General features: G+C 37.8%; 1 protein-coding gene across 4 annotated transcripts in view; it reads left to right on the top strand.

Moving 5' to 3' along the window:
• The window catches only part of DROSHA (drosha ribonuclease III), a 118,297-nt gene extending 101,946 nt beyond the window's left edge, over positions 1-16,351 (top strand). For 2 of the 4 annotated variants that reach the window (XM_081285080.1, XM_081285078.1), the window contains 6 exons: positions 6,820-6,961; positions 8,423-8,505; positions 8,597-8,700; positions 10,978-11,070; positions 11,857-11,903; positions 15,342-16,351. In XM_081285080.1, coding sequence (XP_081141206.1) covers positions 6,820-6,961; positions 8,423-8,505; positions 8,597-8,700; positions 10,978-11,070; positions 11,857-11,903; positions 15,342-15,472 — 600 coding nt within the window. In that variant the 3' untranslated portion in view covers positions 15,473-16,351. The remainder of the gene's footprint in view (positions 1-6,819; positions 6,962-8,422; positions 8,506-8,596; positions 8,701-10,977; positions 11,071-11,856; positions 11,904-15,341) is intronic. The other 2 variants (XM_081285079.1, XM_081285077.1) reach the window with 1 other exon arrangement.
• The last annotated feature ends 1,876 nt before the right edge of the window (positions 16,352-18,227 follow it).

The following is an 18,227-nucleotide window of genomic DNA, read 5'->3' as shown; positions in this document are numbered from 1 at the left end:
CTTCCCCTTCTGAGTACATCTTGAATCTGACCACCTCTCTGCAGTTCCACTGTTATCACCTTGATTTGAGCCACTGTTTTCTAATTTATAATCATACTCTCCCATCTGGTCCTTACCTCCTCCCCAGTCTGTTTTCATGAAAACTTGCATTTCCCATGAAAGCAGGTACTGTTGAGATGAATCAATGCATCTTCCACCTGAAACCCATAATCACAGTTTGTGTTTGCAGAGAAAGACGAAATAAATGATCAATGAGAGAAGTATGAATTTATCAGAGTTTATAATCAATCAAACTGTGTGGAAGGGCTGCTAAAAACTGGAGCTACTATGGACTAATGACATCAATCTGAAGAGTTCTGGAAGGTTAATATTAAACCAGTGATCCTGTAAAGTTCTATTTTTAGGAAAAAGGGATGCAGAATCATCTATTCCATTTATTCTTATATAATGTGTCTGGGCCCTTCATAATCCTAGAGATAGGGAAAGAGTTTCCTTGAACTGTTTTCTTTTTAAAGATATTTTTATTCTGTTAAATTTCTTTTCCATGATAAAAAAACAATAATAAATTTCTAGGGGGGAAAAAAAACAAAACCTTTAAAGGGATCATTTTTAATGGGAAGTCAGATGACATCACTCCTCTGAGTAAAATTTCCCAAGCTTTCCTGTCTCAAGGGTAAAAAAAAAAACAAAAAATGCTATTATAGGTACATGAATAACCTGGCTCCCTGCTGCTCTCTGTCTCCTAGACTCTTCATATTGCCCCAGGGGGGGTCTTGTAGAACACTAAGGAAGCCCTTGCTTTGGGGCCTTTACTCTGCTGGTTCATGGGGTAATAGTATCCTTTTCTTGAGAATTTATGCATCCAGACCCCTTATCTCCTTCAGGAGTCTGTCCAAAGTCATTGCCTCAATGAGGCCTTCTTTAACCCAAGCAACCTCTTCTCTTGTCTCTAGCACCCTTCCTCAGCCTGGAATCTCATCTCCATTTTATCCTTAGTACCAAGTGTATAGTTTACAGTTAATTGTCTGTCTTTGCCCACCAGAGTGTAAACTCCAAGAAGGCCAGGGTATTTGTCCATTTTCTTCATCCTGATTTTCTGGGGAATTCCTGGTATACCAGTGCTTAGGAGGTTGACTTTGAACAAATGATCTTTATATCCCAGCTTAATGTTCTTTGGTTGCTTTGCAGAAAGTGACTGTAGAATGAGCAAGGCCCTGGGCATCTGGCCTTGCCCACCTGCCCAGCCTCATGTCACATGTTCTTTGTCTCAGTTTGTGTGGTTCTCCTACCCAGAAGCTACTTTGCTTCTCACCCTTGCTGGTATCTCTACTCTTCCTTTACATATCAGCTCTGGTATGGCTTCTGGACACAGGGAAAACTCCTCCTCCCCAATGACCTTCCACCATTCTGTGTCAGATATCTGTGTTCTTTTCCTTTCTGGCACTTACACATTCTGCCGATGGCGCCAGACCAGAAGTTCTTTGAGAGCATGTTTTCGTTCATCTCTGTTCTGTAGTGCTGTCAGATGGTAGGCTTTCTATACATACTTGGTGAAGAACTAAGAGAGTTTTGTAGGCACCTACATCATATTGAGAGGGAAGAGGAAGTGGCTCTGGAGGGAAGTGTCATATTGCTTTATGTATAAGGGAAGAAATTGAATATGTGGGATTATCTAAGCATTAAAATTCATTTAAAATGTGCACTGGATTACATTTCATAGTTGCATAGTGGTGGGAGGAGTGTGGCAAATGATTCATTACTGTGATTGAAGGACACACAACTGCAGGAATTCATTTTGGAAGGCATCAGTAGCATTGAGCCATTCCCTTACACACTTGTTCTGCAAGGAATAAGGACAGTTGTGCAGATGTAATCATGTTTTTCACATTTTGAATGCTGATGGGGAAAAACACATTGTTCTGGAAATTGGGTATTTTCCCTTGAAAATACTCCAGAAGGAATGTTAGGCCTACACAATTGTTCTAGCATAACGAAGCTTGAATGGGAGCATGGAGGGAAGAAGTTCTGTTTCAAACCTGAAGTTCTTGTTTTGGGGGGTAAGCCTACCCAGCAGAGTCAGTGTAAATAGTGAGAATGTCTCAAAAAAGTATTACTGAGGCCAGAATGCCTGTCCTGTTACTTGTGGAAATTTTCAGCCATAGGAGTGTTATCTGTATCTCTCTTCTCTGTTACCAAGCTAAAAAAGTGTTGCTCATCTGCATGCCTGCTGTGTGCAAGAACTGTTTACTATGGTAGCATGCACTGGCAAGATGAACATGTGGAATTTTTTTGTTTAATTTTAGAGGAATGATTTGGGATAATGAGAAAGAGAGCAAGGGTTACAAATAAAATGTTTAAGAACCAGTGATTTAATCCTGCCTTGCTCTCTCTAGACTGCTCTGTGTGTAAATCATCCAGACAAACAGGGATCTTATCTCAAAGATCTCTTCAAGAAAATAGATTCCCCGCCTCCTGCTTGGGGATTTCTCCATCACTGACATAATTTGGCCTTTGTATCTGACCTGCATTCTGCCTGCTAGCATTTGACTATCTTTTCTTTAATTATCATGGGAAATGTAGACCATCTGGCTACCACTCTTGGTATAATAGACCTATGTGGCATATCACTGTCACTTTTAATAGTATATTCTGCTTTCACCCCATGTTCTTCTATTAAAGCCCTCAAAATAATAAATCACAGTCTACTTATTTTACACTAGGTGGCCCTCTCTGGTAGCTCATGTCCTATGGCTTAGAATCTTTAGAATCAAGAGTGAATAGGGAAGTTAAAGGAAGAGTGTGTGTGTGTGTGTGTGTGTGTGTGTGTGTGTGTGTGTGTGTATTTGACTTAATAAATATATATTTGTTCTCATGGAAACTTAAGGTTAAGTTAAGTAATTATGAAAGGTGACTATGCTGAGAGAATAGGAAACATCTAGGATTCTCAGAACCTGAATTTGAGATTTGAGTTGTTTACACTGGTCCCTGACATTGCACCAAAAATCAGCAGACCTTTTCTCAAGTTTACAGAGAGCTTAACTGTAGTTTTCTTCATTGTTTCTAGCAATTTCAAGTTAAACTGTTCAGAGTTTGTTTGTTTAATTTAGGGATAGATAAACACTTGATAAAATCGAGAGTGTTGAAGACAATGAGGGAATGCCTATCTAAAACATTTAGCACTGAAAACAAATTTACGGGAATTCCTTGAACTGTCTAGAACCCTTTTCCCATTTCTGAAGAGCAAGCAAATCTTTCCCAATGGTGATGATGCTATTGCAGATAACCATAGCTAACATATCAGGCAGGTGTATTTATCACAATCTAGTCACTATGATTAGATTGCATGTTCACTCAGTCTAACCTGTGAGATGGGTACTAATTTCTCCATTTTGTAGATGAGGAAATTGAGGTCCAGAGATATTTAGTAATTTTATGAGTCACTTAGCTATGACATGCTAGAGTCACAGTTTGAACCCTTGTGCTTTTTTTTTTTTTTTTTACTATGAATATCTAACACAAGGCATTGTTTACAGTATGATAACTCTTGTGCTAAGTCACTTAAGGCTTATTTTCTAGATTTCTACTAAAACTAAAAAGCAGATATGTTCTCTTTGTAAAATAATAATTTATAGCATCAACATCTGTAGGTTTTCCATTTAATGTCTTATTCATTCATATTGATCCACTACAGTTGTTCTGAAATAAACAGATTGCCTTTCCACTGCCCCCTTTTTGGATTCCTCATCCTCTATAGGAGAGTATAGACTTCACACCACCTGGCAGCTCACCTGTCTCAGCTCTCCCTCATTTGTCTCTGATTTCTCCTCCAGTTCTACCCGGTAGTCATCTAGCTGCATCTTGACCCCTTGCTTTTTCTGTAGCAGTTCCTCTTCTTGGAAAACTCTTCTCCACCCTTCTGTCACTAGCCTCTTGGGCTTTTTCTGATTCTACATTCATCATGATCTATCTACATGAATTTTTTCAAAAGGCACATGTCCAGCTTACAGCCCCATAAATTCTAATTCCTTGATTCCTGGAAGAAGGTAGGCATTGGATATGACAGCCAGGTGGATGAGCCCCTGAAATGCCTCTACTCGGGGGTCAGCTTTCTGGAAGGCTAGGAGGAGCACCCGCATTTACCTGTGTTCTCTGTGCTGACACTGAAGCCACTACAGTGCATTGCAACAGCCAGTTTGCATGTGGCTTCCAGAGGAACTGTCTGTTCCTGAGGGCAGTAATGGGATGTTGTTGAGCCTCTCAGGTTCTGTGGCTTTTGGCACAGAGTCTTGTGTATAATCAGCCTCCACTACTGGAACACTGAATCACCATAACCTCAGAAGGATTTTTTTTTTTTTTTTTTTTTTTTGCTTACCATCCCTGTCTCCATCCCACTCTTTGGCAACTGGCAGATTCATTCTGAAGCGGAGTTCAATAAAGGAAAGGATGAAAATTGAAACTTTAAGAAGCACTATTTGGACTTTCTTATTTAGGTGAAGAGCAAGGTCTTTCTTATCTCTTTTCAACTTACTTTCCAAATTTAAACTGACTACAAAAATATGGAAGATTAATAGCTTCCTTCTTCCCCACTGACTTTTGGTTCAGGCTCTGGGTTGTGGCAAGAACTTACAGATCTCAATTTCTGCTAGCCACCCTGCTACTTTAAGACCTGTCAGGGCCTGTGTTAAGTAAAACTGGAAGCACTTCTGTTTCATCCTCACTGCTTTCCTCCTTCACTGTCAGACAGCATTACTATACAATAACGAACCAGGAACCCTGGCACTGGAAGGTGGCAGCTGGGGCCCAGTAACCAGTGGTATATCGTCCCTTGCATGAGCTCATGTGTACATTGGAGTAGTTGGTTCTGAGGCATGAACACTCCATATAAGCAGCCTACGGAGTCTTCTTCCCTCATCAAAAGCATATGTTCAGAGAGGACCCCCTTTGGTTAGCATAACTGTATTCCCAAAATAGCATTCCTGTTCCCCCGTGGCTTCTGCTTTGAGAACCCTCCCCCTCCAATTTGAAATCTAATCCAGAAAAGATACATCCCTTCCAGCCCAAGTCTTCTGTAATTATAAGATATTGGACTGTAGTCTCCTTATTGTTGGGGTCTTCTATCAACATTATATGCTTGGCCTTTTTGTAAAAAAATGTGGTACTGGGAATTGAACTCAGGAACACTACCATGAGCTACATCACCAGCCCAGCCCTTTTAAAATTTTAAGACAAGGTGTCAAGTTGCCCATCCTGGCAGCGAACTTGCTATTCTCCTGCCTCAGTCTTCTGAGTAGCTGGTATTACAGGGGTGTGCCACCATGTTTGGTTGTACTTGTCCTTTTTAATTTTGAACTCTGTCATGGACATTAATTTTAATGAAACACTCTATTGAAGAAAAGATGGAGTTAAGGGGGAAATAGGAGGAAGGGAGCAGAGACAGGCAAAGAGTTATAGTCTAAAATTCAACAACAAGCATGGCTTATGAAGATCAAGCTGTATTTCTGCTTCATGAATCATTGTCAGACAAATTAAGAACATATTGTTTCTTATTTATCTATTGTGAAGGATTCAATATCAAGCATTGAGAATAAATCTTGATTTTCATAAGCTCTGTTGACACTTTTGAGCCATAGAGCATAAAACTTGCATCTAATAAACAAAGTGTGTCGCGGAACAGTGGAGGGCATGATACCAGCACCACCCAGCTGCTTCCTGCTCCTGCTCTGTGTTCAGGAAGGTTTCTTCAAGAGACCAGGAATTTGTTATATCTATTGTAGGAAGCATTATAGTTTTAGGTTCATTATTTCCCCAAATCCTGGAGATTGGGCATAATTCAGTTTTTGTTTGGGGAGTTGCCATCTTTCTACCCATCTATCTACCCACCTTCCACTAGGTTCCCTCCCCACCTCTCTCCTAGTGAGTGTTAAGCCAGGTTGTTTTGTGGATACCTCTGTGACAGCTTGGTTGCATAATTTTTAGGTGGTATCTAATATTACCTTGGATAGTTTTTAGAGGACTCTTACCTGTCTGAAATTCTTAGTAGAAATTTTTGTTTTGAATTCCTGAAATTGAAATATGAAAATTTTAATTGATTAAAGATAAAGGATCAAAGTATGAAAACTGAGATTCAGATAGCATAAATCTTTAAAATAATAATAAAAGGAAAAATGTACATAAATAATTTAAATCTTTTCAATATTGCTTACTAAAACATAATTTCTCTAAATCCTATAATATCAAAATTAAGATCTGTGCCCTGAAATTTGATGTTTGTTTTAGACTTTTAGGAAACCTTCCTTAAGACCAATGTACAGTGACAGAAAGTAGGCTGTTTGCCTGCTGGTTGGGGGAGCATTGATTTCTTAGGGGTACAGGGAATTGGGGCAGTGGAAATGTATAAGATTTTCAAAATTGATCTAATTGTTCCCTCAAAGGGGGTATATTTTATTGAATATATATAATACTTAAGAAAAAAATGATTTTTAAAAAATTTTAATCCTTCCTTATTTAATAGCATTAAACTTGATAGAAACTATTGACCTTCTGTCATATTATAGCATATCCCCAACCCTACCCCACTGCTACTAAACAAGTAAAAAAACTAAGTGTTAAGTAAAATCCAGGTAGCAGAACAGAATGGATTGTGGAGGAGAAGTAGGGAACATATGGAATATTCCACATCATCCAAGGGAAATGGTTGAGGATGGAGACCCGGTGTTCCTGTCATGAGATGTTCTCAGGGCTGGTTCAGACCAACATATGAGCAAGCCCTAGACGAAAAGTGAAGTGATTTCTTTATGTGCTCGAATTCCTTCTGGCCAGTTGCTGCGAAGTTCTCTGGTGAATAACAGAACTCAAGCCAAGGTGGCAGAGGAGCTGGGCATGCAGGAGTACGCCATAACTAATGACAAAACCAAGAGGCCCGTGGCACTGAGGACCAAGACCTTGGCGGACCTTTTAGAATGTGAGTCCTACAGGGTAAAGTTTTTCTCTTAACCTACAGTTCAAAGTTTAAGTCAAGTTGACCAGTTTTTATCCTCCTCATTTATACCTTTTGGCTAAAGAAACCTCTTTTCTCTTTTAGTTTTTTTTGTTGTTGTTGTTGTTGTTTGTTTGTTATTTTATGCTTTTCATCAAAGCTTGTTTGAAAGAAAATTATTTGAAATTAAGATGTGAATAATGCATTTACATTTAATCTCTCTGTTCGATGGTAGTTTCCCCTATAGTCCTCCCTCTCTCAGCCATCATATCCCTTTATGTGACACAATAACAGGTATAAAGATTGGTCATTGTGAATCATAGCTTTTTGCCACACAGCAGCCTTCATAAAGTGGCCCAGAGAAAGGGATAGGTTGTCCACAAAAGACGAAAAATTTCATCGATTATTTTGAATGAGCTCACAGTTCTACTTTGCAGTTTCTGATATGGTGTAGTTGCATTATAAATAATTCCATTGTCGATTACTAAAGGATTACATAAATAATTTTAGTGCTTCAGATATTATCTCAAAGGAATGGACCATTGCGGGCCTTAGAATTTTGTTGTTGTTGTTATAATATTTTTGTCAATTGCAATTATATACAAATATTAAAGTATGTAGAAAACCAGATTATTTAAAAAGTACAAAGGCAATTTAAGGAATTGTTTTACAACTGAATAAAAGTAACCGAAAGATTAAGATTATATAAAAATTTAGTTGAGAAATCAAGAGCATTTTTCTCTTTAGCTCAATGAAAGCTATTTTTTTTTCTTTTTTGTTTTTTCTGTTGTTTGTTTTAAATCTACTGTTTGTCAACGTAGTTAAAGTTCCTTTTTGATTGCATCATCTTTGTAAACAGTGTTTGTTTATCTATCTATATTTAGTAGTTCACCATTTATTAATGCAAAATTGTATATATAGTTATGTTGTCATTAAGCCCAGAACCAAATTTTTCTTAATGTGGGCAGATCTTTAAAAATTGTCGTCTTCTGTTCATGAAATTTTAATGTGGGACTCTTACATAGATGATCTGAAGATTAATGATGGGAGTAGTAGGCCTCGAGAATGTGTTTATTCTGATATGTTACACATTCTGAATATGTTGTTCTTCAAGCTGCATTTTGATTTGTTAGATATAATGTGGTTGTGAACTCAGGTACCCTTTCTTCCCTGCTGTACAGCAGCATTTTGTGTGTCTTTTATTTAGCCCTTAGCTAACTGCAATTTGGCCTTTGTACTCTGTGATTTTGCATCTTAATAACACATCTATGTTGCTGCTGCTAATATTAGTGATAAAGATTAGAATTTTAAGGAAAGATGAAATAGTTATGCTGAAATATAAAGGGCCTGGAAGGTGAAAACTTTATTAATATGTTGCTTAAAAGTCTAGGTCTTTTGCTCTTTTTGATAAATTGCAGTGAATATTTGTTTTTATTTTTTTTCCAGCATTTATTGCAGCACTGTACATTGATAAGGATTTGGAATACGTTCATACTTTCATGAATGTCTGTTTCTTTCCACGATTAAAAGTAAGCTCATATGAAGTTTAAATGTGTGGTATACTTTGTTTCTGGTGATTCCAGAACCCTTTACTAAATGCGTTTTGGGAACTTACCACAGGAGTTCATTTTGAATCAAGATTGGAATGACCCCAAATCCCAGCTACAGCAGTGCTGCTTGACACTTAGGACAGAAGGGAAAGAGCCAGACATTCCCCTGTACAAGTAAGTACTCGTTGCTTGCAGACCACTGGACCAGTATGCTTAGCTGATCTTCATGTGCTTTGAGGGAAAACTAATGAATGGGCTGATCATGATGAAAGCCCAGGATCAAGACTTACTGACTGTTGGTGAGACCCTGGGCCCAGCAGAGAAACTCCTTGGGCCTCTCCATCTTGGCAGTAAGATGGAACCATGTATTTGCATAGGCAAGGGCTAAAACAGCATTGAAAATACATTTTTAAACATCCCTAAAATCATTTATGGATGATTTATCTCTCATTTATCTCTGTGCCTTCTCCCAGCTCTGAAATTCTCTGTACTACTGCATGGCAGGAAGACATACTAAAATTACAAGATCAAAATAAGAATTGTTCTTATGTACATTTTTATATTTGTCTTCTTATTTCTTCAAATCTAGAAACACAGCCTAGCACAACTTCTGCATCTAAATTAGAAGATCCTGGGTGCTTATTTGTAGCAGTATTTGGGTACTTTTCTGTACTTGCCCTTGAATGCCTATTGGCTTCTGTCTCTGTCACCTAACAGATAGGTTGTCTCCCTCAGTGGTCACTGTGAGAAGCAGGGCAGTTGTTCACTGCTGCTGGGTTACTCAGATATTAAAAGCTTCTTTCTTAGAATTTGTATCAAAAGCAGCCTTATACTTTTGAGTATCTTTTCACTCTGAGTAATAGCCAAAAGTCATTCAAGAGCAATGAAGGTAAGTAATGGGTCACTTACCACATCTACCAGTTGTGATGATAGTAGGTTTGACTCTGAAGACAAGTAATCGTCTTGTGACACTTATATGTTGATTCAGAAGGTGATTTAAAGAGGAATTATAAACTGAAAGGATTATCCAAGTATATAGGTGTCATCCTAAAGTATTGTTGATATGTGATTTTAGGGATTTTTAAAAATGTATTTTCAGAGCTGTTTTACCCCTTGCCTATGCAGAAGTGGTTGCAAACACACATTTGTGTATGTGTGTTCCATATGAAATGAAAGCCCTCCTTTGGACTTTTTAAGCTTCAGAATACTCAAGGAGAAACATAGTGGCAGTTGGGAATTTTAAATCTTTTTTCATATTTTTATTTAATACTCAGAACAGTTCATAGGGTTTTTGCTAAAAGCAAAACTGAGTCCAGGAGAAGGTTGAATCACCCCACAGCAAGCTACACGAATTGTGCCAAGAAGCTGTTACTACAAAACAACATTTCCTTTATTTATTGGGGAAAGAAGCCCAAATGTTTAGAAATGGCACTTTAATATGTGCCTAATAAGCATAATGAATATCTGAGCTGTATTATATGAAAGGCTCAAAGCATTTCCTCGTCAAAGTGATAATTAAGGTTCAATAAACTAAATAGGATGATAAACTTTTCATAGGCCAGGCACAATTGCCCTAGTAAGTACTGCCGTGGAGAAGCCAGCACTGCACGCTCATCCCTTGGAGCTTAGGAACACAAAGGAAATTGCTGTGCTCCCTTCTCATGCCCCCCACCCCCCAGAGGAGTACATGATGAGTCTGTTCTTTGTTATCAAGATGATGGGGTTGTTTTACATAGTTTTTTCACGATTACTATATTCATTCCATTATCTTTGTTGGTTATTTTTAATTTCCCTTTTCCATGAAGTTATCAGATTTACTGTATTTGAAATCTGGACTACTTCATTAAAATCCTGTAGCTTTGTTTTTGGGTGATTGTGTTTTGTACTTGGCATTATAATGTACCTTTGAAATGATCTTAGATGTTTCAGAAATTAAATATGTTTTCTGATCTTTTTGATAAAATATCAGACAATAGAAAGAATCCATAAAGGATGTGAAACCTCTCAGACATGACCTGAGGTATATTACCTGAATGTTTACTGGTTTTAGCAGTGATTAGCACTGAAAAACAGTGAACAGACTAAAGCTTTTAACTTTCACAGTAGAACTTTTTAAATTTTATGATACTTTAAACATGCACACTTAGATGTCAGTTGGAAGTATATTGCACTGCACTGTGAGTGTTTAGATGCTATTCATATTACTTTGGGAAAAATATAAAAATGAAGTACAGAATTTTTAAAATTTGCTACTTCAAAAGCTCTCAGTATTTGGTCAGTTTGATAAATTAAAAACTTACCCCTCTCCGTTTTCTACCATTTTCATGTTACTTGTTATTTTTACCTCCCTTTGTCTAAGCAATAAGTACATGGGGTTTGTTGGAGTTTTATAGTAGCAAGAAAAATTAATTAGTGCTTTTCTATAATTAATGTTCTTTTATTTCACTTTAGGACTCTGCAGACAGTGGGGCCATCCCACGCTAGAACCTATACTGTGGCCGTTTATTTCAAGGGAGAAAGAATAGGCTGTGGGAAAGGACCAAGGTATGGGAAGAAAATACTTCAAATTTCATGGAATGACTGTCCTGTGTGCAAGGACGTCCCTACTTGGTATTTTCAAGTCCTATAGTCTCCTTGCTAACTTAGAGTGTGGAGTGTTTGAGGATAATAGTAAAGTGAATCCCAAGGATTAATGTCCCCACCAAGCCAACCTCTGAACTTTATAAACATCCTTAAACAGGGAATGCCATTACATAAAGGGCTTTGCTTACTTAGAGAAATCCACTTTTGCTGGTACACAGGTCAGTTCTATCCAGTTTTAGTCTCAGCAGAGTACACATTGATGCAAGCTAGACATGTTGTGCATGACATAGTCCTTAGATCTTTGATTTCTTATCACATCTCATTTGAACTTTGTGGAAATGCTCTCATCTTTGTTTAAAAAAAATTACGTGTATTATCGCTTTTCTTTGACCCCTCCAATCTATATCTTGTTTCTCTATTTTATTTATTTCCTTTTTAAACTTTACATTGAGAGTATTCAACCTTAAGCAAGAAATACTTCAGACCTATTATAAATGGAAGACATTTTATTGCATATGAAAAGTGTAGAATGAGTATCTTAAATAGGCTTTATGCAAATAAAAGACATTTCTCATGCTCTTGTGTATGTTCCTATCTGCACAATTCAATACTTGACAACAGAAAAATCACATGAAATTTTATGCACCAAACATGAAAACCAGCCGTAATAATTTATAGCCATAACTTGTGTTTTTGAAAAAATAATCTTTAAATTAAAGTGTACCTCACCTTTATTTTATTTAATAGTATTCAGCAAGCAGAAATGGGAGCAGCAATGGATGCACTTGAAAAATGTAAGCCTATCTCTTTTTCTATAATTATATGTTCATAGTGTAATGAGTGTTTTATGGAGAGAAAATGAGGAAGTAGAAAAATGGTAAGTACTGATAAAATGTGATCTTGTTTTCTTCATAATTATTCTCCAACAGAGTATAGTAAAATGTAAGATATGTATAAAATGGGCTTAAAACTTAAAAATCAATTATTCCTGAGAGTACATTTTGATTGTCGTTTTCCTTTTTTACATTAGAGTCCCACTCTCAGCCCATGTAGCTCATGTGAACATGAGGTTATTGTGTTTTCACCCATATATCTATATTAAGTATTTACATGCTTCTGCATATATTTGTATACTAAAATCTTACATGAGATACATTATTCTTGCTCAGTAATACATCATGGGAAATCTTGCAAGTCAAAGGGAATGCTTCAATACATTTTTTCCTGCTTTTCTTTCCCCCCGAGTACTGGAGATTGAAGCCAGGACCTCTTGCATACTCTACCACTATGCAATAGCTCCAGCCCCTCCATTCTTTCTTAATGACTGCATACTATTTCCCACTATGGATGTGCTATCTTTTATTCAGCTTTTAAAATTATTATTATTGTGGCGAATACTTTGTTTCTGTGTGTACACGTTTATCATTACCAAAATAAATGTCTATATATGGGTGCTTTCAGTTCTATGGGATAGATTTCAAGAGTGGAAATCCTGGGTTGAAGAAACTTAAGTCACATAATTGACCATGGAAGGGACTGCATGGTCTTTTCTAAATTGAGTGCGAGCCATTTTTCTTCTACGCAGACGTGTGGGCACACCATGATAATGTAGTTCAGTTACGCTGCGAGTACCCAGTGAAAAGAGGTGGGAGAGAGTGAACTGCAGGAAGCAAGAGTGAAGAGGCCCAGGACACTCAGCTGTGGGAAGGATTCCAGGAAAGGAAAGAGGGCTGAGACCCAAGTGGTAATCCACAGACAGTGCCTTCCTGTTTGGGAGAGCAGGGAGGTAGTTGGGTGGGGGAGAAGCCAGTGCAGCCAAGATCTAATGTCCATGGAATCTTCACTGAGAGTTTTACATTGAATCTGCTGGGAATTTTTTCACCCATTTTATTTATATATATATTCACAATCACATATTGAAATAAAGGTAAGGTTCCATTTTCCAGTTACAGAATTGTTAGAGGTTATCTTTGGAGGCTTTTTTTTTTTTTTTTTTAATTGATTTTAGCTTTAAACAGTACCAGAAAGCTTACCTGTTCTGAGACAGGCCTCCACAAACATACTGGTAGGAATGACTAGTTTAAACTGCTAGAAAGCAACTTGGCTATATGTGTCAGGTCCTTAAAAAAGTTCATACTCTTTGAACAAATTATTTGATTTAATTGAAATATGAACTAGGGTTCACATACCATGGTAATCATAGCTTGACTTATAATATTAAAAGAAAACTTTGTTTAATATTAAGGAAATGCTTAATAAATTATAGTATATTCCAGGAACTGACAAACATTTTTCATAAAAGGACAGATATTTTAGGCTTCACAGGCTACACCGAATTTAAAAATTACTCAACTCTGGCACAGTGGCCCACAAGCATAATTAGTATGCAAACTAAGAGGTATGCATCTGTGTTCCAATAAAACTTTATTGAGAAAAACAGGTAAAGTGCTGTATTTGACCTATGGCAGTAGTTTACCAACTCTTGCTACATCCAAATGTAGACTATTTTGTAGCCACTAAAATTATATTTTTGAAGATTAATGATATAGGGAAATGCTTAGATTGTAGTAAACAAAAAAAAAGTATACCCATTGGTACATACCTGTAGTCTCCGATTGTAAGGGTAGATGATGGAATGGTATTAAATGTTTTTCTATCTGTGCAATGTGTATACACGTTTTTACTTAGGGGAAAAAAGGCTATCTGGACATATTCTTGAAGTCTACCAATACTGGGATTTTCTTTTAAAAATGCAAGTTAAATTTTACAGTAGTATTTACCGAAGAAATAGGGTTCATTTCATAGAAATGAAGTTAGTTTTACAACTAACTTCTTGGGTTATGTTTATTCTTTAAGAAAGTATTTGTAATATTTGAAACCTGTGATTTACATAGTACATAAGAAATCAATTTGCTATTATTTAGGGAAGAAGATTTTATTACTGTTTTATTTCTAAAATATAAATGTTGTGTTCTTCTTGTTTAAAAATCACTGTAAGGGGGCTGGGGTTGTGGCTCAGTGGTAGAGCACTCGCCCAGCACGTGGGAGGCGCTGGGTTTGATTCTCAGCATCACATGAAAATAAATAAAATAAAGGTATTGTGACCAACTACACCTAAAAACAAAATATTTTTTTAAAAAAATCACTGTAAGGTCTTTACTGAATCACTGCCTGTTGCTTTTTTTTTTTTTTTTCACCTCCCTGACCCATCTCCAACATGGGTGAGGAATGAACACTGTATAAAAGAATTTAGGAATATACTGTAAATAAAGTCACTCATTATGCTTCACCCTTAAAACACAGACACACAAACTTAACTTGCAAGGCCCAAAGAGGCCATGTTCTCCCTCAGCTCTGCTTCATAAGGAAGAAGAGCCTATTGCCCACAGCAGTCCCTCAGCTGGCCAGGCAGAGCCTTTGCATTACCAGATGGTACACGCTTCCTTTGAGAAGCTTGTCATTTAAGTACATGTATGTGACTAAGTATATGAAATGACTATTTCTGTTCTACACTTGATTTCTTCATTGCTACACAAAAAAGTTAGACCATAAATGACCACAGAATTATAAAATTTCCAAATCTTAGTCCAGATTTTTCTTGCGTCAGCACTGTTTCACAGTGTCAAATATCAAACTAAATATAGCTTCAACTGTGCCACTGAGTGATGTTTTTCTTTAATCAAATCAAAATTCTCTACTTGATTTACTTTTACAGGTATGGGCTTTGGACCTTTCCTGGTAAACTTTAAAAATAGAATTAATTGCCAAACATAATGACTTAGAATGTGGCCTCCTTTTGTCCTTCTGAGATCCTTTAGACTTTTTTCAGAAACTTTAGTTCTTGATATATACTACCACTATGTGTCTGAAGCTTTGGTTTGAGCTTTTCAAAAATAGACCACTCTGTTGTATGGTGTCTTTTAATTTCTCCCCAAAAATCACTTGTTGCCAGGAGAACAGTGTTAAAGCATCTGGTTGGGAACATTCCAGAACCACACATCTGTGTTTTAACATTTCTGTATATTTTGGTACCATTTATACTCATCACCTCAGATGTTGAAATCTAGAATTGGGAATGCTGATCCAGACTCCTGTTTATTTCTGAATAACAAAAGTAAAACACAGCTACATACATGGATATAAGTGTATGTTGTGTGTATGTGTTAGTTTGCATCATTCTTTGCACAAGTGGCTATCTTTTATTAAGTATAAAATATATCTCCTTGTGTCAGATAACTTTCCCCAGATGGCCCATCAGAAGCGGTTCATTGAGCGGAAGTACAGACAAGAGTTAAAAGAAATGAGGTGGGAAAGAGAGCATCAAGAGAGAGAGCCAGATGAGACTGAAGACATAAAGAAGTGAAGGAGGGCATGGAAGTGGCGGAGTATTTACTTGCTTAATAACTGTGACTGTTGCCCATCGAGACCTAGCCTAGTTTTCCCAGAGACAATGAATGAATTGTGCCCATTGAAATAAAACTCAAAGTCAAATTGCTGTTGTTGTTTTACTGATCAAATATTCTGTTTTTAGCTGGATGATCTTTATTACAAAGTATTTGAGTCTTGTATTTAATGGAAACTTCACTTGGGTGGATGTGCGTTATTCCCTTTTATTTTGCCCTTTAAACAATAAAATTTAAAAAGCATATTCTATGTAGAATAGATCCTGTTTTTCTATCTCTGTCTTAGATTGTAACCTCAGACTGTCAGCTGATAGGTGAAAATTCACTTTATCAGGTATTTTGACTATATGGTAATAACAACTGTACTTTTCAAAACCCCTGGATTATTAACTGAATTCTCAGCTTTCACCTGGTTGTTGTCGGGTTCTCAGTCGCAAATACTGAACTTAACCCTCTGTAAGCAGTGAGTTTTTTGTAGGAGGGGTCCATTTAACATTTAACTGGCTAGTGAGTCACATGCATTCTTCAAATCATTGGCATACAGGAGAAGTCATAAAGTCATGAATCTAAGCGAGACCACTCTTTCAACCAACTGCTCTCATCTTGGGGTCAGATGTCCCTTTGAGAAGATTATAGAGAAACTTCAAAGAAGTCTCAGAACCTCCTGAAATTGTATTCAGCTTTACCTGGTGGAGAGGGAGAAGGGGTAGGGAGCAGGGAGGAGCATTCATAGCTTCCATCAGCTTCTGTAAGTAGTCCCTTCAGTAAAGGGCTAGCTTTACATTAGAGGACATGACATTTTTTTTAAAAAAAAAATGTTATTTTACACTGAGCATCACTGATTTCTTATTAATAAAAGCAAAACTTCTTTGGAACACAAATGTGTTTTATTATTATTTCAGTGAATATTATATATGAATGCCTTCTATATATCAGGCATTGTTCCAGGCACTGCCGTTTCATCAGTGAACAGAACAGACCAAGCCCCCCTGCCCTCAGGGAGCTTGTGTGCTATAACAGGAATGCACGGTCCACAAGGAGTTCAGTGGCAAGAGGTGCAGTAGGAGTTGGGGGAGAGGAGAAGAATAGTGAGCACTTCAGGTGTCTGGGAGTGTTTCTTTTCTTACCTGTATAACTAGAAATGCTATAGATCCATTATTGAAAATTTGGAAGATTATTTTCTTGGCAGGAAAAAGAAACAAATGTTACTTTGAAAATATTGTAAAAAAAATAGGAAAGTAAATCCCCCATGATTCCATCACACAGGGAATTCTACCCCGCCAGACCTGCACACCCAAGCTCTAAGTGTTGAAATGATGAGATGCCATACAGGTGGCTTCCATGGCCTGCCTTATCTTTTATGTCTGATTTTTTAGTGTTGAATGCACATTTACATAACTGTTGGTGGCTGCATGCTCACGCAGATCTTGAAGGCCAGTTGTGGGTACGTCATCATTCATTAATCAGTCTAAAGGAAGATGCAGTCAGTGAGCAACTTGTTGCTGATGCCTGTAAGAGAAGGTTGCCATGACGCCCCTGCTCCCCACCAGTGAGGCCAGGAGATGACCATGGGGTGGCACTGAGGAGGGAGAGGACACTCATTTCTGAGCCAGGTTGTTTCTGCCACCCTCGGGGGTGAAGTCTGCTTGAGCATTATATTTAAGTCATGCTAGCACCAGATCGCAGGACTGGAAAGAGAACACTGGAGTCACAGGTGACCTTGACAATGTTAGGAGCAAAGCAAAACAGTTGATTTTTTCTTCCCCCTAAGCAAACACATTCCCGATCTTGAATGTGCATGAAAATAGTAATGAATCCAACATGCTGTTCAGGAATTTTTATCTGGCCTTTTCCATCTTCTCTCTCCAAATTAATGGCTCTTGAAACATGGAGAAGTGAAGTCTGTAAAATACTAGTTTAGCTCTTGTGATGGAACCCAGCAGACACTGTGAAGGCAGATTGGCCTCGCGGATCAGCACTTTACAGAGCATTAGGAGACTGGCAACCAGATTCTATAGCTAACCATGTGGAGCAACTTGGCAGGCCACTGCGACCAGACTCCAACCCTGCTGCCTGTCCAATCCAACCATGTCTGACTCCCCTAGTTCTGCTCTGGAGAAGAGCCGGCAAGATGGTAAGTTCATTCACTAACTCAACTGTATGTCACATGCTGTTGCTCCTAGAGGCTGAATAGAAAAAGTTTCTTTTCACAAGTCACCTTGGAGGGTGTTGGGCGGGGGGGGGGGGGGACTTGAAGATACTTGTTTCTCACTTTACATGAAGTCCAGGCACCTTGCAAGCTCCAGCTCTCAATCAAGGGCCCATGATGAGCATCTACTGCATTCTGGGTCTAAAACACTAAGCAGAATCCATGTCCTCAAAGAGCACTTTATTTAAAAAAAGGAAACACACCCGTGTGTTTCAGGTGCCACACAGAGGCTTAGGAGAGAGTGACCATTCCTTCAGGTTTTGGGGGTTGATGTACTTGGCTAGGCTACGGACTCTACCTTACCATACTCCCCAGGAGAAAAGGCCTTTCATCCGGTAGAATATTCTATTTTTCAACCACAATATCATTATGACATCTCACAAAAATCTGATTTGTTTTTTTAGATAATAGGTGGTTACAATGGTTAATTTTGTGTTGAGTTGGCCAAGCTAGGGATGTTGTTTTTAAAAGCAATAGAAAACTAGTACGCTCCCATTCTCTGAGTA

This window comes from Spermophilus citellus (assembly GCF_964194105.1).
Source record: "Spermophilus citellus genome assembly, chromosome: 1".
NCBI lineage: Eukaryota > Metazoa > Chordata > Mammalia > Rodentia > Sciuridae > Spermophilus > Spermophilus citellus.
This window is presented reverse-complemented; position numbering and strand designations above follow the sequence as displayed.